Below are 23531 nucleotides of genomic sequence, written 5' to 3' on the forward strand. Positions count from 1 at the left end.
GGCCGGTGTGTCCCCGGCCTAACACAGATCTACCTTGTGATTCACAATGTTTTCTCTACTGATTATGCTTCCTGGTGTAGATGTGTAAATGTAGAGCGTCTGCGTTCCTATGAGCTGTCAGCCACACCGGGAAGCCTGTCTATGAATCTGCAGTCAGACTTCAATGATCCAACCCCACTCTCTGCACACAAGATTGATGGCATGCTGCTGTTGACCCCCAAGAGGTTCATACAAGTGAGACCACTGGTGAGTAATTCTCACAATCTGCATTTTTGATGACACATCCTAAATAACATGACTATATATGTATATATGTATACAGATTTGTCTTTTAAAACTGGTGAATATACAATTTACAGGTAATGCCTTTATGCTATGAGTATTAGAGCCACTGATGGAAAAAAAATATAGAATTCTGAGAAAATAAGTCATAAATCTGAGTTTAATCTCAGAGTTCTGACTGGTACCTAAAACAAAAAAAAGGGAAATTGGGGAAGATTATGAGGGGGGATCAGAATTCTGACTTAAATCTTAAAATTCAGGCTTTTTTTGTTTGTTTTGATTTTTTTTAACAAAAACAATTCATAAATAGTTTTTGTTTGTTTGGTTTTAGGTTCATGAAAAAAGTCAGAATTCTGACTTTAATCCCAGAATTTTGAAATTATCTGACTTTTTTTTTCTCACTTCTTTTCTTTTTCTTCAGTGACTCTAATACTCTTAGGCAATAAGGCAGTATTAGGGCCACTGAAGGAAACAATTGAATACTGAGATAAATGTCAGAATTCTGACTTTATTTATTTTCAGAATTTTTTCTTCTTCAGTGGCCCTAATACCCCTCCGTATTATGTAATGCTAAACACTTCAAATTAACTTTTGAATTCAGCAGTTTATCATTGGATTTAGATGCAGATATCACTGTCTTGGAAAATTGGTCAGAGCAATTTGGCATTGAGTTTGATTAGTAAACTTGACAGTATTTACACTCTTAATCTTCTTAGGAATTACATGATGTCCACACAAGGCGTACCACTGTTCTCCATGCCCTTCCTTTCTGTCTACGTGAGGAAACCTCTGGGTTTTTGAGGACATGTGTGGTAAGTCCCAGTATTGTAAATTTGAACAAATCATTCTATTTATTTATGCATAAAGACAACACAAGGACAACGCACATGAACATTTTGGAAAATGTGCTATTGTTTCAACTACAAACCTTTGGCAAGATGTTTAAGCCTGCCACACACGAGAGCAATCAGCTGAGCAAACGGCCTCGAATGACTGTTTGCTCAGCAGATACCTCGCCATGTGAGCCTGATTTTCACTGAGTTTTCTGCCTCACGAGACGCTGAGGTGAATATCTGACCAGTTAGATATTTTCTGCCTCACAGGGGTAAAAACTCGCTGTGTGTGCACTACTGAGCTGCTGGCTAAGCTGAAATATTCTAGTGGCCAATCAAAGCACTTTCTCCGCTCACATGACCCCAAGATGTATTCAGATGCAGCCCCTTACCGTGTCTGCGTGTCTGAAAAATAAACAAAACGGTACCTTGCGGATCGATGGGCCCACTGTTTCCATTACCCTTTCGGAAGGATTCTGGGTCTTCCAGGTGCATCTCTTGGAGTAAATTGGCATAAACTCCTTGCCTGGTCCATCTTTCCAGCTACTGTAACCATATTTTCCTAACCTTCAAATGCCGGTGGCGGCGACGTTTCAGCAAAAACGGATAGGCATTTCCTCCGTTTCCAGCTCTGTCTCTGTGTTGTTTCTTTTCTGACATGCAGACAGGGGGCTGCCATCTTGGGGTCATGTGAGCGGAGAACGTGCTTTGGTTGGCCACTAGAATATTTCAGCTCAACCAGCAGCTCGGTAATGCGCACACGGCGAGTTTTTACCCCTGTGAGGCGGAAAATATCTTAACTGGTCAGATATTAACCTTAGTGTCTCGTGAGGCGGAAAACTCAGTGAAAATCAGGCGCACATGGCGAGGTATCTGCTGAGCAAGCGGTCATTCGAGACCGTTTGCTCAGCAGATGGCACTCATGTGTGGCAGGCTTTAAAGCACTGAGAATGATCAATAATCACTGCAAAGAATTCAAGCAGCTTTCATTAGCATAACACTGGCACACACGGAAGCCATCTCACTTTATTCGTAAATGAGAGCACAAAGCAACAGAATGAACTGGAGTAGGGCTGGGCGATATGGCCTAAAATCAATATCACCATATATTGAAGATCTCACCTCGATAACGATAAGTAGACAATAACTACAGGAATGCGTAGCAACAATATTTGTCCACTAGATGGGGCTGTCTCATGTATTACATTGACTAAAATTTTACATGACTCAAGGTGCTACAGCTTCTTAAAGGGACATAAATGTGGCCAACTTACACATCTTTTCATTTTTTTTATTATCAAATTTATTGACATGGGAAAAATTATCTGGATGAGAGACAAGAACTTGGATAAAGATAAATCTTTGACATGTTGCCCAGCCCTAAACAGGAGTCTATCAGACTGCATTTATTGTTATTTACATGAAAATCTACTGAAATAAAAATGGCCACAGTCAGAGTTTCAGTTCAGATGTGATTAGTGTATGATCTCCCTTTCATTTTTGTAAGGATGATACCAATGAGCCGGACCTCAGGGATTCAGCAGTTGTCCTCCTGACAATCATCACAGATGATGCCGAGAGTCCGGTTACGTACGACCCAGTGAGAATCTGTTATCCTCGAGGGTGATGTGATTGTCAACCTCTCCAGCCTTCCTGATGCCTTCCTGGTAATGTTCGGCCTCATCTATGCCTTACATCTAGATTATCCGAAGGGACTGACCAACACATTTGAGTTCACGCAGAAAATCTTACTTGGTCTTGATGAGTCTAAACTGTCACCCACGCTGCAGAGTCAAAAATGACCTGATGTTACACGTGTAACTCAAAATCTGAAAGAGTGGTGGATTCAGATGACTCACTCGGTTAGAGCACTGTCCACATCCATAATGTAATTTACTATTTGTCTGCTCTTTAATTGTTGATGTTAAAGTAACACACCACCATTTGGGCAAATATGTTCATTTTCCACTTCTCCTTGAGTTAACCCTCCCACTGTCCTAATGGGTGTGACCCCCGCGAGGAAAGTTGACCATTGAGCAGGGTTGATGGTTTATCCCTTGAGGTCCACATGGCAGGGGTGAGGTGGTGCTCACTCCTCACCCCGTCACGTGGACCTCAAGGGATAAACCATCAACCCTGCTCAATGGTCAACTTTCCTCGCGGGGTCACCCATAATGACAGTGGGAGGAACAGTTGAGTTTTACCTTTTCTCTGTTCGTCCAGCCGTTCTGAGTCTGGCAACTCATTTGTGGCTTTAGTTTAGCGTGAATAATTGAATCGGATTATCCCATAGGCTAATCCGATTCAATACTCAACTGGTTTTATGCCAAATGGCATAAAGTACTCACTGACTTACTTGATAGTGGTTAGTGTAATTCATATTTTGTTAATGTTGAATCAATGTGCATCCTGATGTTGCTTTAAACCACCTACTCAAAGAAAGACTACACACTGCTGTTGTCCAGTTTTCAAAAGTGTGCGTTTGTAATTGTTTCTTTCAAATTTTGTTTTATTTTCTGTTTGAGTTGGCTTAATCAGTAACTTTAATTTGATCATAATTTGAAAATATATTTAATATAAACTCCAAATATTTAAGTTTATTTATGGTCTGATATACTCAAATATCTGAGTTTATAAACTCAGAAAATATGAGGCAACTGATTGCCTTACATTTTTTGAGTTCTGCCTACTTATTCGGGTTTACAGTGTACGAACTGTAAAGATTTTGTGGTGTCAGAGTTCACCTAACAGTTCAAGTGTTCATTTTTTTGCTTTGTGTGTTCACAGGGCATGCTCAGTTGAAGTTTCCATCTCTGCGCGTTCAAGATGTAAGAAAAATAATACGAAAGAAATGCAACAATGAAAACTTCAAAAAGGCATCAACAACCAAGCAAGTGGATCCATAAAATGGACTGATTTTTTAAAGGCATTTTTAAAAAGTCTTTCAAAATGGACAGAATTAACGCGTCATGTTCAGAACAGTTTGCGTTCTCATCTTTGATTAATCCTGGTAAACAGGTCTGTTTTTGTTCTGTTCTAATTCTCTCTGTTTAATAAATGTAAACAAAATGACTTAGCTATTTTATTTACTTTTTTTTCTCTGCATAAAGACAAAGTATCAGTAAATAGTGGAAATTAAATGTATTGGTAGTAAGCAAATAGCAGATGTTAAATGTTACTTGCAGTATGTGTTTATAGAAAAAATAGAGATACTTAAATGTACTAAAAGAATATTACGTCAAGTTTACTGTAAAGTGTACTTTCAAAACTAAGTATACTCAATTATATAAGAAGTACACTACAAGTAAACATACATTATTACTTTAAGTATAATTTTAAGTATACTTTCAAAGAGAAAAGTATACTCAATTATTTCAGAAGTGCACTACAAGTAAACTTATAATGTTACTTAAAGTTTATTTTTAAGTATACTTTCAGGGGCAAAAGTTTACTCAATTTTATTAGAAGTAAACTTATACTGTTACTTTTAAGTATACTTTCAATGAGAAAAGTATACTCAACTATATCAGGAGTACACTACAAGTAAACTTATATTGTTACTTTTAAGTATACTTCCAAGGAGAAAAGTATACTCAATTATATCAGAAGTACACTACAAGTAAACTTATAAGTATACTTTCAAGGAGAAAAGTATACTCAACTATATCAGGAGTACACTACAAGTAAACTTATATTGTTACTTTTAAGTATACTTCCAAGGAGAAAAGTATACTCAATTATATCAGAAGTACACTACAAGTAAACTTATATTATTACTTTAAGTATAATTTTAAGTATACATTCAAAGAGAAAAGTATACTCAATTATTTCAGAAGTACACTACAAGTAAACTTATAATGTTACTTAAAGTTTATTTTTAAGTATACTTTCAAGGGCAAAAGTTTACTCAATTTTATTAGAAGTAAACTTATACTGTTACTTTTAAGTATACTTTCAATGAGAAAAGTATACTCAACTATATCAGGAGTACACTACAAGTAAACTTATATTGTTACTTTTAAGTATACTTCCAAGGAGAAAAGTATACTCAATTATATCAGAAGTACACTACAAGTAAACTTATAAGTATACTTTCAAGGAGAAAAGTATACTCAATTATATCTGAAGTACACTCCAAGTACACTTGTGAGGTTACTTTAAGTATACTTTCAAAGAGAAAAGTATACTCAATTATATCAGAAGTACACTACAAATAAACTTAAATTATTACTTTGAAGTATACTTGTAGTATACTTCAAGTATACTTTTAGCGGCCCAATTTAGTCCCAAGGAGTACACTTCTAAGTAAACTTTAAGAACAAGTATGCAAATAAACTTCTGTACACTTAAGTATACTTGAAATTAAATACTTAAAGTATACTTCTTTTTCGTAAGGGCGGCCATCTGGGGCAGGTCAAAAGAGAGTGATATTTTTGGCATTACTTAACAGTTTTGGCCTGAAGGTTCATTCGAAAACCACGTTTACCTGTAACTACTTCTGTGATAGGTCTTTTTACTTGAAGATGTCCGCAGAAGAGGGAGAGACCTACACTCACTGGGACTCCAGGTGATTGATGCAGTGGAATCTGTGGTAGGAGAGACAGGCTTAGTGGATCACGGTTATAATATCGGCCTTCGGGGTAACACCGCTGATGAACTGCTATCTTTACTTCAAACTACCATGTCCGGTATCCCCACCACAGGTAAGCCCCTTGGGGGAAAAGCCCGCACAGAGTCGCTAGTAGAGTTTGCGGTACTGTTAGCTCACTTGTGGGAGAGAGAACTGGGTCAGCTGAGTGTGGCTAAGCAGCAGCTAGCCGCGGTCCAAGGCCACTTTTCGGTAGCTCTTGCTGAGAAGGATATGGTGTTGGATGACAGGAATCAGCTGGAACACAAACTGGAACTCTTGGAAGGTGAGAATTTGAGCTTAAAACAGGAGGCAAATGGGCTTAAAGCCGACATAGCGAATCAACGAACGGAAATGGATTATTTGCAGTCAAAGCTGTCTAGACCGGCAGCACCGAAACACCAATCGCACCTACAAGCTCAAACAACACCACCTCCTCCGGCTGATGCTGTAGGCGCTGCTCCACCGGCGGGTGGAGGCACACCTGCTGGAGTTGGCAGAAGACAACTCCATCAGCCTGGGCTATCTAGCCAATATGGGCCCCCTTCAGCACCTCATTCGGGTTACACGGCTCCTCAGCTGGCACATCTGCTTCCAACAACGGCCCTTTACCTTGGTTACCCTCAACCTGCTGCACCAGTGACCCCTCAACCGGACGTCTACCGGATGGCTCGGTGCGTCAAACGTTTCAGCCCTGCACCGAGTACTTCGTACCCAGTTGATGCGTACCTGAGCGACCTCCGACACCACTTCCAGCGGTGTCCGGGAATGTCCATGGAGGACAAGATCTTTCGGATAAGACTAACCTCTGATGGCGTGGGTTCACTCATTGATCGCAAGCGTAACTTGATTGGGGACAACTACGAAAAGCTGGAAGCTGCGGTTCTGAAAGAGTACACCTACAATTCACAGGAAGCTGGCATACAGCTAGCATTATCAGTCAAGCAGGGTCGTGCTGAAGACCCACATGTCTTCTATCAACGTCTCTTCAACGCATACTTTGGTACGGAATGCAAGGATGGAATGGAGGAGGATAAAGGTTTTAAAGGATTATTCCTCAAAAACCTACATGCCCACTATGGCCCATACATGGGTACAGTGGATCCTAAGACCACACCCATGGATGAGCTCAGACGAATGGTGAGCTGTGCCTTCGTTCGGTTTGGTAAAATCGGTAAGAGTTCAAGCAGTGCATCAGTTATGGCGTTAGAGGACAAGGACGCGCTGCAATTGGAGGGTGCTGCATACAGGGGGTCATGAAACTTCTGGGCATGATGGCTGCAGCCCACGCTATAGTGCTGCTAGGTTTACTGCACACGAGGCGCCTGCAGCGTTGGTTCATCTGCCTCCGGGTACACCCGATACGTCAGAAGAGACATATGTTGAGGGTTCCCCCGTCAGTGGGCGGGGACCTCGCTCACTGAGGGAATCCCTGCATCCTCTCACATGAAGCCACCTACATTCCGGGGGTCCTGAATGTAGCAGCGGACCCCGCGACTCCGACTGGCGTCTGCATCCCGCACTGATATCACAGATCTGGATAAGGTTCGGGGAACCCTCTTTGGATCTGTTTGCGGCTCGCGAAAACACACAGTGTCGCCTGTGGTTTTCCCTGAGTCCCCGGGACCATCCCCCGCTCGGAGCGGACGCCTTCTCGCACCAGACCTGGCCTCAGACGCTCCTGTATGCATTTCCGCCAGTCCCACTGATTCCCTGTCTCCTGGACCGAGTTCGGTCGGAACAGCTCTCGGTAATTCTGGTAGCTCCCAGACGCTTGTCCGCGTCATGGTTTCCGGAACTGCAAGCGCTAGTGTCCGGCTCTCCGTGGAGGGCGGACGCCCTTCTCCAGGCGGATGGGATAATCAAACATCCTCCAGAAATAGGCCAGCGGCTGTGGGTCTGGCCGCTGAGCTGTCACGCTTAGAGGCTTCTGCGCTGCCACATGATGTGGTCGCCACGATTCAGAGTGTGCGGGCACCCTCTACCGTTGCATCTTATGCTGCTAAATGGGCAGCTTTCCAGAAATGGTGTACGGAGCAAAATGTTCAAGCACTCCTGCCAGCTGGCGGATGTCCTATCGTTTCTGCAGATACTGATGGACAGGGGCCTCGCATTAAGCACTATTAAAACATATGCTGCAGCTATCTCATCCTGTCATCAGGGTTTTGGAGATAGATCTGTTTTCAATCATCCCCTCACAAAACGTTTTCTAAAAGGTGTCAGAAGGAACAGACCTGTGTCCCGCCCGCTATTTCCCCAGTGGGACCTAACGGTGGTTCTGCGTGGCTTATCTGAAGCCCATTTGAACCCTTGGACCAGGTCTCACTCAAGTTCCTGTCACTCAAAACTGCCTTGCTGCTGGCGCTGGCATCAGTCAAGAGGGTGAGCGACCTAACCGCCTTTCCCGCATGCCTCAGGATCCGGGAAGATGGCGGGTCTGCTGTTTCATGCCCCAACCTAGCCTTTGTGCCCAAAAACATTAATGCTTCCTTCAAATCCAGGTCAATTTCATTGGCTGGACTTTTTTCTCCTCCCCATAATTCTGATGAGGAGGTGGCGTCCCACCTTCTCTGCCCGGTGCGCGCGCTCGCACGATATGTGTCACGCACTTCAGGGATTCGCCGCTCACAAAGCCTGTTTGTGCACTACAGAGATTTTTCCCTTGGGCAAGCGCTGTCGACCCAGCGTCTTTCACACTGGCTATGTGACGCCATTTCACTCGCTTACACATCATCAGGGCGGGATCCTCCTGAGACACTCAGGGCTCACTCAGCCAGAGGGATTTCCTCTTCTATGGTGCTCCACAGTGGTGTGTCGATGGAAGTCATTTGTCAGGCTGCTTCATGGGCCTCACCCTGTTCCTTTACTCGTTATTATTCATGAGATGTGTCTTCAGGATCCATCACTCGTTCAGTGCTTGGACCTCAGCGGGCTGAGTGAAGGCATTATGGCACCACATCAGCCTTGCTTGAATGATTTTCAGCCTCTTGTGGATGATATTTTTAGTGGGGCCCCACTCTCCTCTCTGGTTGCTTCAGCCTTTTAAGCCCTGGGCTGCGGCTGAGCGCCCCTCACTAAAAGGAGACATGTTGGGTGTGTCCATTGGTTGAGCTAACCAGTGTAGCGTAAACCCATCCAGCTGCGCATTATTCCAATAGCAGCTAGCTTAAGGGCTAAGAGTAGACGAAATAGAACGTTGGTTACGTATTGTAACCCCAGATTCTATGAGTCTAGTCGCAGCCCTTAAGCCACTGGCCCCACTGGTTCTGTTAGGACTAAGAGCCATCGGAGGCGAACAATGGAGTCGCTCCACTTATATACCCACAAGGGGTGCCCACCATTGGTGGGCGTACATTTAAGCTCTTCATGATTGGCTGATGCTGAGATCATCCTTCCAATAGCAGCTCGCTTAAGGGCTGCGAATAGACTCATAGAATCTGGGGTTACAATACGTAACCAATGTTCTTGTGTTTGTAGAATACCTCCAGTCATACTGCAGCCCAAGGCCGTACATTTCTGTGGCTTTGTCCGTCAACATTCATGGACAGCTGAAAGCGCATGGATGGTTGCCTGAATAATGAGGTGAACAAAAGACATCTTTCATGTAGACATTAGTCTGTCATGTTGCAGGTAACAAGATATTAACCATGAGTTATAGACTGACAACACTAATGCTACAAAATATTTTCATGTGATACATAAACATTTTCAGAACGTACCTCTGGCAGAAGCACATCCATCATGAATGCCACTTGATTGTGACATCTGGTTGTCTGTGCTTCAACCAGGCTTGTCAAGAAGCCCATCACTCTGTCCAGCTGCTCATCCTCCTCAAAGAAAATGTCCACCCTGCCCTTTGATGAAGCCCAGGTGGATGACACTTTTCCTGCGATGATTGCCTGTAAATAGAGATATTTTTGGAGGATGCTCAAAGTAAATGTCCAAACACTAGGTTAGCAGAAAATGATTCACTTAAATAATTCATGAGTCATGTTTTGACTGAAATTAGTCACAGTGTGCAAATTTAATTATAAATTTAAAACTCACTTACAGATGTAGCAGTAGGCCTTTATCCTGAGTGATAAATGATATAAGAAGATCACTGCTGACTCTTCTTTGGTCTTCAGCTTGCTGAGCCCTTTCCTAAAATTAGATCAAAAACCTCTTCTGGCACTCACAGAGCACGGTCGCTTCTGCTTTGCTCCCTTATCTGCTTTTTCCCAAGGCTCTTCTTGTCCCGTCTGCCTACAGAGCGCTTCTCTGCATTTCCTCTGGAAATCACTATTTTTCAGAAATGTATTTAATCAATTGGTCATTCAACGCGATTGATAAGATTTTTTCTACGATGAGAACGGAGGAGGGGGCTCGCGCTTGTCCTCACGGGACACATGCAGCGGGATATATGCTCGATTCCTGGAAGAAGTGGAATGTCATCTGTCTCTCTCAGCTGTCCATTGAGGATGTCGAAGATGTGTGGATATTTGGTCTGATGATCACTGGATTTCTTCTGATTGGAATCGGAGGATATCTGGTTTTCCGTAAAATTGGGATGACGGGAGCGATTGGAGGGCGACCCGCATCCATGGACGGCACCGTCCGGGTGGAGACCTCACAGACTGGGACGTTACTCGAGGTGAATTGCAAGCTGGACAATGTCTTAGCTGCGTTACCGGTGTTAGTGCGCAAACTGGATGTCATCTCGGAGAGGGTCACCGGACGGTGTGGAAATGTATAATCACCGAATTGGCTTCACTGGAGGATTTGAATGATCAATACAGACTTTAAGGCAGAGAGGAAAATTATCTCTGCCTGACCCAAACAAGGTTCTGTTATCCAATCTGGTGCCATAAGCAGCCTTGGAGTTGTGTGCAAAAACCCCCACGATGGAAGGAATGCAGACAAATGCTGTGAAAACCCTACCTACCTCCCCGCCTTCAGATTGTGGTCTCTGCACCGAGGTCATCAAGTTGGAGGCACTCACTGTGCTCTGTGCTTTCCCATGACCTCCCTCCTACCTGTGGATTCAGTTGGCCGAGCGCCACACAGGCTGCTCCCGCTGAGGAAATCAGGGTCCCAGCCCCTCCCCCCTACCTAGCGGGTCTCATGTTGTGAACTGTGACGTTCGTGCTTGTATGTTGGGTGTTTTTTTGCATTAACAGAGCTACACCCTGCCGGTGTAGCTCTGTTAATGCCTTTTTCTCCCTCCCCGAACTCTCCTCATGTAATCCCCTCTTCATCTACTGAAATGAGCGCCGTTATGGCTGCTCTCGTGGTCTGCCTGTATCTGTTCTGTCTATATGTGTGTGTTTAATCTTGGTTAGGCTGTATTGTGGAGTCAAGTTCCTATGCTCTGGATCGCTGGAGCGCTGGCAATAAAATTCTTTCTTATTCTGATTCTGATTTAGATGCTGAACAGAATTATTCTGGTTAAGCAGATTAAATAAGATAAGTTGTTTCTTGGTCCTTTGCATGTCCTTACCACAAGCCTGTCGTAAGACACGTCTTTACTCCGGATCCCAACATCTCTGGTTGTGGTGACCACGTTGTGTTGGTCCATGCTGTCATTGTCCTTAATCAAGACACACAAAAACATGACTTCATGCACAGCAGTTAAAATTAATTTTATTTTGTTGTCATGCAATAATCTTCACTCATATTCACCTGCTCTCTGGGTGGAAAGCTGTAAGGTGTCTTAAAATACACACGGTCGGTGTCCTGTGTACTCAGAGGAAAGCAAATAATTGTATCAGTTTGTTTTACTGTTATCCAAAGAGGATTGACATTTGCACTTATTATACCACCACCATTGAAAGTTGACAACATATCAAACTTTCTGCTTTTTAAAATCAACAAATCAACCAAAACACATTGGAAAAGCTAAATACAACAACTGATAATTGTGGGACTGCTGCCATCTCAGAATCATTCCATCCCTGAAAGTGGTGACCTATTTTCAAACAGGCAGGAGTAAGGTCTTCACTGACCATGGTGCTGCTTTCATGTTTTCTTTTTCTTTTTATCCTGAATACGAAACGTTACCGTCAGACAGAGGTGGAAAGAGTACTAAAATGTCCTACTTAAGTACGAGTACCAATACTTTGATAATTTTTTACTCAATTACGAGTAAAAGTACTTTCCTAAATTTTTACTCAAGTAAAAGTAAAAAGTATCGTAAAAAAATGTACTCAAAGTAAAAGTTACTTAGTTACATTTTTGTCAGCGTAAGGATGGCTACATCTAAATAGTGCTAAATCACAACACCAGTTCACAATTCGCTCGTGTGCGCGCTCAAACATGCACAGCTTGAAGGAGGGATTTCTATCCAATTAGTGAGAACAGGACGAGCACATTGATTGGACGAGGTTTTTCTACGATTGTTTCAATTGTGATTTAAATTATTCTTTATTTTGAGAAAAAATAATTTTTTAGATGCCATCAGTATGTGAGGTATCTCAGTGTTTTCATGACAAAACTCTAACATGAGACTGTGCTCTAACCTGTCACATAACAAGCCAAATGCAGTCAAACATTTCAGATGGACCGTATGACAGCTGCTAACGTTGGCCCTGCCCTGCTTTACCTCTACATTACAGTTCCTTTATTCGTGTCCATCCTAGAGCTCCTCTCTGACCTTCATGCTTATTTAGAGCAGCTGATTTTTAAAGTTAGTGTTCATCCTTGGTAGTGGGTTCACTCACTCATTTAACCCTTCACCACTGAAATCAGTTTGTTCATTCCAATCCTCCTAAATAATCCTCCAATCATCCGACTGGAATCCTTAAGGGTCCCGTAACATCCATCCTGTCAGAACAGGCCTTGGGAGCCCAGGTGTTACTAGAACTAACGGTGTCTCCTCACCAGCGTGAGCCTCCAGTCTGTGAAGGTTGGACTCCAAACATGAACTTTAAATTCATGCATTAATCTCCTCTTGTAATACTTTAACATGTTTTAAAAGGCTTGCATCATGATATGTTACACCTCCCAGACCAAAGATAAGATAAAACATTATCGTAGACACTATTAAGACGTCATTATTTATGAAATATAAGTTATTTTCCTTTTCCTGAGCCATTACTTCAGCCAAGATATAAGATGCATGGATTTGATGAAACCACGCTGTCTCATGCAGTTCTATATGTGTAACACACACACACACACATGCACGCACGCACATGCACACGCAAGCACGCACAAACACACTGCAGCATGTTAGAATAATTTGAATGACTAATTTAATTACATTGAACTGCTTTTGTAATAATTCAATCTCTTATTCTGGAGTAAACTAAAGAAACAAGCTAAATCATCACATATCTGTGGCATCAAGGAGCATCTTCTGAGTTCAAACACAGGGATGGAGCACAATGTTTACACCTGAACAGTATCAGGATGTTTTAACTCACAGAGGCCTGCAGGTCTTCTGTTTTATGAGCAAAGCGCTGAGAATCCGCTTGTTATGAGCGCTAAACGTTATTTTGCCGCTGCCGTGCCGAGCGGTAGAGAAACACGTTTCAAACACGGAACCGAGTCCGGCTACCGAACCGAGCAGAATTCTGATGACGTCACACCGGTGCACGAAGGTGCGGGATCCAACCCACAGGAGAGGAGGGAGAGAAGAGGTAAACAGCGAGTTGAGGAACTGAACTGATGTCTTTGAGCAAAATTGTACCCCCCCCCCCCCCCCCACCCACCCCCACCCCACGGTTTAGACGTGGCGCTCATGCAGGTGTCTCTTTCCATTCCGACGCTGCTACACGTAATATTTTTAATTTATTAAGCCTATAATTATTTTTACTCAGTAACGGATATGATTTAAAATGTAGCGAATTATAATTATTTTTTAAAAACTTACTCAAGTAAAAGTAAAAGTACAGCTTTTAAAAACGACTTAAAAAGTATAAATATACAAAAAAGCTACTCAGTTACAGTAATGTGAGTAAATGTAATTCGTTACTTTCCACCTCTGCCGTCAGACTAATATTTACTGGATGCTATACACGCAACTACTTGTCAAAAAAACTATAATACATGTAAATGTTGGCATGTAAAAATATATCTGAATGGATTTTAAGTCAATTTTCTGTTACATGTTTTAACAAATTTTTACACGTCTGAGCGCGACAATTTTTGGCCTACCACATTGCCGTCATGAGTTTGCTGCTTAGTAGATGAGGAGTCATAAACGGTCAAATAAATAGATTATAGTTATGTTTATTTTGGCCAAAAGGCTTGCATGTAGCCCATTAAAAATGATATAAAAAATATTTTGCGTCCATGACGTCTTCCCCCACTGCCAATAATGCTTAATTTTATATAAAAGTGTTTCAGAAAAAAATCACTAATGCGCTATCTATCAAACTATGTCTTAAACGTTCAAATTTAAAGTAAAAAATCTTCGGAAGTTGTAAAAAATATAAATCTGTCTTTACCTGAACCGTCATTTCCATCTGTTGCAACACGCATGCGAGTTCTCTTGTCTTCGAACATGCAGGCGTCTTTTGTACATAGGGGCGTGTTTTGGAGGGGCGTGGTTTGTCGGGGCTGCGTCTGCAGCTAGACCTGACTCGAAAAACAAGACATCAGGTCCAGCGCCGGCGCTCCGCACACGCACACCACGCATAGCGCATAGGGCACCACGCCGGGGGAGGGGCACCAAACACCAGCGTATGAAAAAATTATATATATATATATATATATATATATATATATATATATATATATATATATATATATATATATATATATATATATATATATATATATGATAAAGACAGATTTCAATTATAAGATGAGCAAAGCAAGTTAACAGCATGTTTACAGAGAGAAAACAATACAAAAAGTAAAGGAGATGGACCGTGTCCACTTTTCACTCTCTGACGGGGCATCCGGGGGGGTTCTTGTATTGATGAAAATGTCCGGCTTTTCATCTAGGAGAAGGGATCAAATTATGGGGGAGCTGTATATCCTACACATCCAGGGGAGCCGGAAAAAAGTTTTCTACCTATATTACATCATTTATGGACTCTTTTGAGCAGAGAGGCTGCCCCAGAGAAGGTGCGTGCAGTTCTGGAGTGGCTCACTCCCACTTCCAGAAAACAGTTGCAGAGGATTTTAGGCTTTGCTAACTTCTACCAAAGGTTCATTAGGAACTATAGTCAGACTGCAGCTCCCCTCACCACCCTCACCTCTGTGAAGAGAACTTTTGTTTGGTCCTCTGAAGCTGATGCCGCTTTCCAGGCATTAAAGAGATGCTTCACTGAAGCCCCAGTGCTCCACAGACCAGATCCCCAACTACAATTCACCCTTGAGGTGGATGCCTCTGACACTGGGGTGGGGGCAGTCCTGTCTCAGGTTGCGCCATCTGACCACCGCTTGCATCCCTGCGCATTCTTCTCACGCAGTCTCACGCCGGCTGAGAGCAGATATGATGTTGGAGACCGGGAGTTACTGGCTGTCAAGCTGGCTATCGAGGAGTGGAGACACTGGCTGGAGGGAGCGAAAAAGCCGTTTGTCATTTGGACGGACCACAAGAACCTTGTGTACCTGCGGGAGGCAAAGAGACTCAACCCCAGACAGTATCGGTGGTCCCTCTTTTTCTCTCGTTTTAACTTTGTGATTTCTTATTGACCAGGGTACAAGAACTCTAAACCGGATGCCCTTTCTCGGCAGTTCGCCCCCGATCAGGAGACTGAACCCGCCACCATCCTGCCTCCTGAGTGTGTCGTTGGTGGAGTGACTTGGGAGATCAGGGACCAAGTGCTTCAGGCCCAACGAACTGATCCAGACCCTGGGAATGGACCCCCGAACAAACTCTTTGTGCCGCAGGGCATGTGTGGCAAGGTAATCCATTGGGGCCATACAGGGCGGTTCGCCATCCATCCCGGAGTAGGACGCACAGTGGCGCTCCTGCTGAGAACTTTTTGGTGGCCTACATTGTACCAGGACGTTACGAGTTATGTGTCTGGTTGTCACATTTGTGCCCAACAGAAGGGGGATAACAGAACGCCTGCAGGTCTTTAAAATCCCCTACCCACGCCCTCACGGCCGTGGTCTCACATAGCACTGGACTTTGTTTGTGGTTTACCTATCTCTCATGGTTTTAACACTGTTCTCACTGTTGTTGATAGGTTTTCAAAAGCATGTCACCTCGTTCCTTTAAAATCTCTTCCTTCTGCCGCCGTTACTGCACAGTTACTCGTGAAACATGTTTCGTCTCCACGGCATTCCGGAGGAGATTTTGTCAGACCGAGGTCCCCAGTTTGTGGCACGGGTCTGGAAAGACTTTGCTGAGACTCTGGGGGCTCGTGTCGCGCTCACATCTGGCCACCATCCACAGACTAACGGCCAGTGTGAGCGCATGAATCAAGAACTGGGGACAATGCTTCGCTGTGTGTGCTCCACCCATCCTACTACATGGAGCTCTCATCTCGCCTGGGTGGAGTACGCGCATAACAGCCACACATCCACAGCCACAGGTCAGTCACCATTTGAAGCATCTTTAGGGTACCAGCCCTCTCTGTTTCCTCTACAGTCTTCCACAGCTATTTCAGTGCCGCAGTTCCTCAGTGGTGCCAGACGTCCATGGGTTTCTACCCGGGTAGCGCTGGGAAGGACGGCGAGCAGGAATAAGCAGATGGCTGATCGCCGGCGGCGACCAGCGCCTGCTTACACCCCAGGTCAACGGGTTTGGCTGTCCTCTAAAGACATTCCCCTGAAGGCAGCCAACCGCAAGCTCACCCCTCTATTTCTGGGACCATTTGAGATACTGGATGTACCAACCCCTTCCACCGTGCGTCTGGACCTTCCACAGACTCTAAAGGTACATCCAGTATTCCATGTGTCGTTGGTGAAACCTCTAGGCTCCAGTCCGCTGTGCCCGGTTCCTGCACCTCCCCCTCCGGCTAGGCTCTACAGGGGAGGTTTGGTGTACACGGTCAACCGGATTCTGGACTCCCGGCCCCGTGGGAGGGGCATGCAGTATCTGGTTGACTGGAAGGGATATGGACCGGAGGAACGTTCGTGGGTTCCTCGCTCCTTCATCGAAGACCCTTCCCTCATCCGGGAGTATGAAGAGTCTGTTAGGACGCCGGGGGGCGTCCGTTGAGGGGGGGGGGGGGGGTACTCCTTTTCTCTTAACCATCTGTGAGTCTCTTGCCAGGAGAGGGAGTGGCCCAGCTGTTCCTGATCAGCAATCAGTGGGGTGTTTTCCTATTTAAGGTGGATGGAGGACACAATTTGACGCCGGAAGATTGCCTCAGTTTTTGTAGTAACCAGCCACTCAAGTTATCTCTAGTATTTCTAGGATTAATATTATTCGTAGTGTTTTTGCTCTTAGTATATTTGGATTTTTACCCTTCTTCAGGATTCCTGTCGGTCTCATTGGATACTTGCCTCTACTCCAGGATTTGGATATTCAGCACGCGGACCATATCACCAACCTCCATAACCCACCTCTCATCTCAACCCAGTGCCCCATCCACCAGGACGCCCCGCTTCTCTCCACCTATGCTCCCTCTCCTGCGCTTCCCCCCAGCTCTCTACCTCTCCCTCCTCCAGCCAACATCTACACGTATCGCGTCATACCCCTGTCAAAACCCGTGCACGCGCATTGGGTCCACAGCGCGCGTGTGAACGGGACTCGCGAGCGAAAATATACATGGCAGCGCGCGTGTGAACGGGACTCGCGAGCGGAAATATACATGGCGAGAGGTCATTTGTGCACTGAGAGGGAGCAAACTGTGTCTGTGAGCGCACAAGGATGTGCACAAGTGACAAACCTGCGTGCGCGCGTGGTCAACGAGCACACGGCAGAGGAAAACGTGCGCGCGCGGCAGCCTCTGTGCGCGCTCGGCAGCCTCTCTGCGCGCTCGGTTTCTGACTCCTGCTCGCTCGGCTGTAAGGGTTTTGGCACTCTGGAGGCGTGGCCTGTGGCAGATCTTCTCTGTCCTCTGATTGGTTAGTGTACCCCGCACTTTACCCTCTACCTATCTATATAAAAAAGTCTGCTAGTCAAGTAGTCGCTGGCATAGCTCAGTTGGAAGAGCGGGTGACTCTCGCCCCGGAGGATCCGGGTTCGAGGCCGGGCAAGGAAAATGTAGTAGATGTCATGTTAATTTTTCTTAATTTCAGGTATTTTACAGTTGTGACCGTTCAACTGTCATTAAACGTCCGAATGTTTGCTGGGCAGTGTTTTAAAAAGTGCACATAAGCTAGATGGTTTTAACCATATAAAATTACATTTTTTGTGATACTGGAAAAATACATACTGAAATAAAACTACTGATTGAAAACTTTATGACTGTGGTTGTACAATATATGACTCACTAATACACTGCAAACTCCCTTAGAGTGGGGCTTCCAGAGAGAGAGAGAGAGAGAGAGAGAGACAGAGAGAGAGACAGAGAGAGAAAAGTTCTTGCCTCATTAATGAATTGTTTATTTTTTTCAGTATTTAATTGACAAATTATCCTTTCAAATAATTAATTGATGAGTTACATAATTGTCCATTTAGAATTGTTGAATGGACTGAGTCAAGTTTGGTGCACTTTATATATTTCAAAACATGTTTTTTTTTTATTTTAATGATGCATATAAATAATTTAAATGTTAATTTAATGAAATATTTCTATTTTTTCATTACCTCACCCTTGTTTTGACAAAAACGGGACCTTGCTGGATAATATCATGGAGAAACTATTTGTTCACAGTACATGGCTCAGTGAGGATCTGTGTACCGAAGGAGGAGATACTCAGAAATCTGTCTGCAGATTGTTACAACCCAGACTGGAAGTGGTGGGCTGTAATAAGAAAGGAGACCAAACAGAGGAGTGGGGGTTCAACAACTGATTTATTTAACAAAAGTAAGGATTTACTAAAGCAAGTTAGTGAACAGAAAATGGCCAGTGAGGACTCTCCACCACACAGGAGAGACCCAGTGAAAGCAGAAAAACAGTAGGCTTTGTAGGCAGCACCACACCCTGAGCCCAGGTGCCTCCAAGGCTGCTTAACCAGCTGCCTACAACAGAAGAAAAACACAATTAAACACAAATGAAAACCCAATGAGACGGTGGGGGCATCACAACACGTTCAGGACTACCCAAACACCAGTAATTCTTGACTGCACTGATCTGAGGTGTCAATGGCCATATTCCCCTCTCTTCCAGAGTCATATATTTTCCTCAAGTTCAACTGCACTCTGAAGAGGCTCATTTGGATTGTGCCACATAGGCCAGTGACCTTTGTCTCAGCACTGTATGCTGGAACTATCAGCGACCAACCTGGGAATCTGGTGCGATGAAAATGCTACAACTAGAGATGGTCATCTTGGTAGACAGGGGTTTCTTCATTGATGACATTGTGCCCTGCAAAGTGTACAGGCCAGCTTTCCTTTCTGGCAAACCTCAAATGTCTGCATGTAAAGTTATAGAAACAGAAGCCATAACATCTCTGAGTGCATGTGGAGCGCTCCATTCATCTGGTCCAAGAACACAAGCATTTTGATTGTTATTCCCCTCCTTGCATTTGTAAACAATCAGCTATATGCTGTGGTTTTTCTCCTTACCAACTTTTAAAATAGCCCACTAGTGAAAGCCTGGGCAAAGAAGCCTGATGTCTGAGAACCTCAACATATGTACGGCAACCATACTGTATATTTACACACTTTCATAAAGAAACTGCATATCAAGCTTTCATTCAGATGACCTTCAACAGTGCTGCACCCTGCTGAGGGACATCCGAGTAAAACCTTGAGATGGCCATTTTCTGTTCACTAACTTGCTTTAGTAAATCCTTACTTTTGTTAAATAAATCAGTTGTTGAACCCCCACTCCTCTGTTTGGTCTCCTTTCTTATTACAGCCCGCCACTTCCAGTCTGGGTTGTAACAATCTGCAGACAGATTTCTGAGTATCTCCTCCTTCGGTACACAGATCCTCACTGAGCCATGTACTGTGAACAAATAGTTTCTCCATGATATTATCCAGCAAGGTCCCGTTTTTGTCAAAACAAGGGTGAGGTAATGAAAAAATAGAAATATTTCATTAAATTAACATTTAAATTATTTATATGCATCATTAAAATAAAAAAAAACATGTTTTGAAATATATAAAGTGCACCAAACTTGACTCAGTCCATTCAACAATTCTAAATGGACAATTATGTAACTCATCAATTAATTATTTGAAAGGATAATTTGTCAATTAAATACTGAAAAAAAATAAACAATTCATTAATGAGGCAAGAACTTTTCTCTCTCTGTCTCTCTCTCTGTCTCTCTCTCTCTCTCTCTCTCTCTCTCTCTGGAAGCCCCACTCTAAGGGAGTTTGCAGTGTATTAGTGAGTCATATATTGTACAACCACAGTCATAAAGTTTTCAATCAGTAGTTTTATTTCAGTATGTATTTTTCCAGTATCACAAAAAATGTAATTTTATATGGTTAAAACCATCTAGCTTATGTGCACTTTTTAAAACACTGCCCAGCAAACATTCGGACGTTTAATGACAGTTGAACGGTCACAACTGTAAAATACCTGAAATTAAGAAAAATTAACATGACATCTACTGCATTTTCCTTGCCCGGCCTCGAACCTGGATCCTCCAGGGCGAGAGTCACCCGCTCTTCCAACTGAGCTATGCCAGCGACTACTTGACTAGCAGACTTTTTTATATAGATAGGTAGAGGGTAAAGTGCGGGGTACACTAACCAATCAGAGGACAGAGAAGATCTGCCACAGGCCACGCCTCCAGAGTGCCAAAACCCTTACAGCCGAGCGAGCAGGAGTCAGAAACCGAGCGCGCAGAGAGGCTGCCGAGCGCGCACAGAGGCTGCCGCGCGCGCACGTTTTCCTCTGCCGTGTGCTCGTTGACCACGCGCGCACGCAGGTTTGTCACTTGTGCACATCCTTGTGCGCTCACAGACACAGTTTGCTCCCTCTCAGTGCACAAATGACCTCTCGCCATGTATATTTCCGCTCGCGAGTCCCGTTCACACGCGCGCTGTGGACCCAATGCGCGTGCACGGGTTGTGGCACGCTTTAAACGCCATATACACGCCCCACAGTAAGTTCTGCTGAACACCTCTGCCAACAATGGACTTTTGAATCAGAAACTATGCTCACCTGTGTTCTCCCTCCTCCAGAAGCTGAGCTGTCGTAGCAGTTCCAACCACAGACTTATCTGTGCATCCTAAGTTCCTCCTTTATAAATAAATCATTTTACCATCTGTTTTTGGTCTGTGTTGCATTCTGCATGTCTTGGGTTAGGTACCTTCCTCCAAACATGACAGTATGATGGCCTGTGTAAGGAAAAATAATGTTTAATCACACGTATTCATGTTTATGGTTAATCATCAGTATGCTTTGTGAAAATAAGGTTTGATCACACATGTATTTATATGCTTATAATGAATCACCTGTATGTTAATCCCCATATTAATCATTTCAGTGTTCGGGTGTTACTCACGTCCCTTTGAACTGAACGATGCATATACCAAATGGATGACTCACCTGTGACTGGAACGTTCTAGCACTGAGTTAGACCTATATCTGATTTATGCAGGCTGATACTGCTAGAAGTTTCAGCTTGTGCTGAAGGAGATTCTCAACAGGCGAAGGCCAGGTGCAGACTAGACCATCTAAAAGCTGTTCAACGGGAAAAAGCCAGGGCGTAGGTCATCGCAGCCTTAGCAAAGGAAGATAGGGTAGGAAGCAGATGGGGCAATGTGTCTCCCATCTTATCTGGAGGAGGGAGTGAAAGCAGAGAGGGGTGTCAGTTACCATGGCAACAGGTGATGGCCTTCAATAAAGTTAGGGAGGGGTCAACATGAAACTTTGCAGCATGAGAGGAAGAATCAAAAGGTGTACATCTTGTAAAATATTCAGATTTGTCACAAGGACTGGGGTGGCAGAATCTCTCCTAATGCATGTGGAAAATAAAGTGTGATGATTGCAACATAAGGCAGCTTGTGGCTTACTTCTTGTCCCACGCCCTGGTTGTAACTGCCTTCTATAATTTTGTACATAACTGTAACAGAAATGTTGTGACTGTATCTTTTGCTGCCTCTTGGCCAGGGCTCCCTCAAAACTGAGAACTTTAATCTCAATGGAACCTTCCAGGTTAAATAAAGAATATAAAAATAAGTAAATAAAATGTATTTAGATAATGAAACGTCAAAAAGGAAAATTATTTTACTTGTTTGTCAGTACATTTGAAGAAACGTCTTAAAATGTTTTTTATTTAACCAGATGAGTCGATAGAGAACTCATTCTCATTTACAACAACGATCTGGCCAAGAGGCAGCAGCTACACATAATTAGCTTTACATCAAAGAAAAACAAATGAGATAAAAACAAACAAGATTAAAATAAAGTAAATAACAAAATTATTATAACAGGTGTAAAACTAACTTGTCTTTACTTTAAGTAATTGTTTGAGGAAGATATCACATGTTATGTGTGTTTATTAGTCCCATTCTGAACACACAGGTGTGTTTTATTCTGCTCCAGCAGGTGGCGCTAGTGCACCTTTACGCTGGTCACCGACCACCTGAAGAAGCAGAAACCGGAAGCTGCTAGCAGAGCTAGCTTGTTGTTCTGGTGTGTGAGGAGAACATTTGAGGCTCTGCAGTAAAAATGTCTTCACTTCAGTCTCTGGGAGAGTTGATCAGCTAAAGCGACTAACTGCTGCTGCTGCAGAAATCTTCTCACCAGGCTGTGGAAACTTTCTTCTCGTCCTCAACAACTTGGTGGAGTTCTTTCCAGAACCAGAGAAGATATTCTGCGGTCTTCGTGACAATCGGAGCTCCAGAATCAGGTTGTGGGTGAGAAAAGCTTTTCTCTAGACTTCCTGCCCTCTGGATCTGCTGCTGTTCCTTTGGCCTCTCTGAGAAACGCGCTCGTTTTGCTGCTTTCATCAGATTGAAGAGGTTCCCTCTATCAGACTCGCTCATCTGAGTTGGTCATGATGCAGGATCGCTGCTCGCTCTCTCATCCATCCTGCTCACACTCTCCGACGGAAAAGCCCCGAATCTGAATGTGACTCTGGAGGAAAAAGCGGTTAGCTCTACTCCGTGAACTCTGGTGAGCAAAGGTCCTCTTTTCCAGACTGGATCTGTCCTCAGCTGATCAGAACCAAAGCGTTGGATCTTTAATCTCCTGCGTTGTTCTGAAGCAGCATCTTAATCAGCTCTCCCGCTTTGTTTCTATTGCAGCTGTTAGCTAAACACGGCTAAAGAAAACCTGCTACCACTTCAGGATCATCCATCAGCTGGGACTGATTCATCGTGTGTTCTTCACCACCTGGACCTGGACAGCATGAACACAGGTACTGGTGGATGAATGAATGAATACATGGTCAGTCTATGGTGGGACATTACAGTGAAATAATGAGAATGAGGTTCAATCTTTAAAATAATGATCTGTATATGTTTAGCACTACTGGGGTTCTAAAACCCCCCAAAGCGTTTTACATCACAACCAGTCATTCACTCATTCACACACTGTTGTAGAACCTTGAGTGATTAGATCTCTCTAATGAATGATTTTTGAAGCCAAGTATAGTTAAAGTTAGGGCTGCAACTAACGATTATTTTCATAATCGATTAATCTGTCGATTATTTTTTCGATTAATCGATTAATCGGTTTGTTATTGTTTAGCTATTTAACCTATACAAGTGATGGATGCATTTCAGTTAAAAAAAAACATAAGAGAATTGTGCAGTTGACTGCAATCTATTTTATTGCACATCAACACAGTCAGCAGTATAAAATGAGCTAAACAGTGCAAAATATCAG

At 43.6% G+C, this 23531-nt stretch overlaps 1 protein-coding gene across 14 annotated transcripts in view; it reads left to right on the forward strand.

Moving 5' to 3' along the window:
• LOC129157291 (zinc finger protein 271-like) overlaps positions 1-23531 on the forward strand; it is a 146372-nt gene that overhangs the window by 88224 nt on the left and 34617 nt on the right. For 9 of the 14 annotated variants that reach the window (XM_070542898.1, XM_070542905.1, XM_070542897.1 and 6 more), the window contains 3 exons: positions 22245-22558; positions 22655-22817; positions 22949-23061. The exons of 1 other annotated variant lie outside the window; for it this stretch is intronic. In XM_070542898.1, the coding sequence (XP_070398999.1) occupies positions 23052-23061 (10 nt within the window). In that variant the 5' untranslated portion in view covers positions 22245-22558; positions 22655-22817; positions 22949-23051. 4 more of the 14 variants (XM_070542902.1, XM_070542899.1, XM_070542908.1 and 1 more) reach the window with 4 other exon arrangements.

Source organism: Nothobranchius furzeri, chromosome 12 (assembly GCF_043380555.1).
Source record: "Nothobranchius furzeri strain GRZ-AD chromosome 12, NfurGRZ-RIMD1, whole genome shotgun sequence".
Lineage (NCBI taxonomy): Eukaryota > Metazoa > Chordata > Actinopteri > Cyprinodontiformes > Nothobranchiidae > Nothobranchius > Nothobranchius furzeri.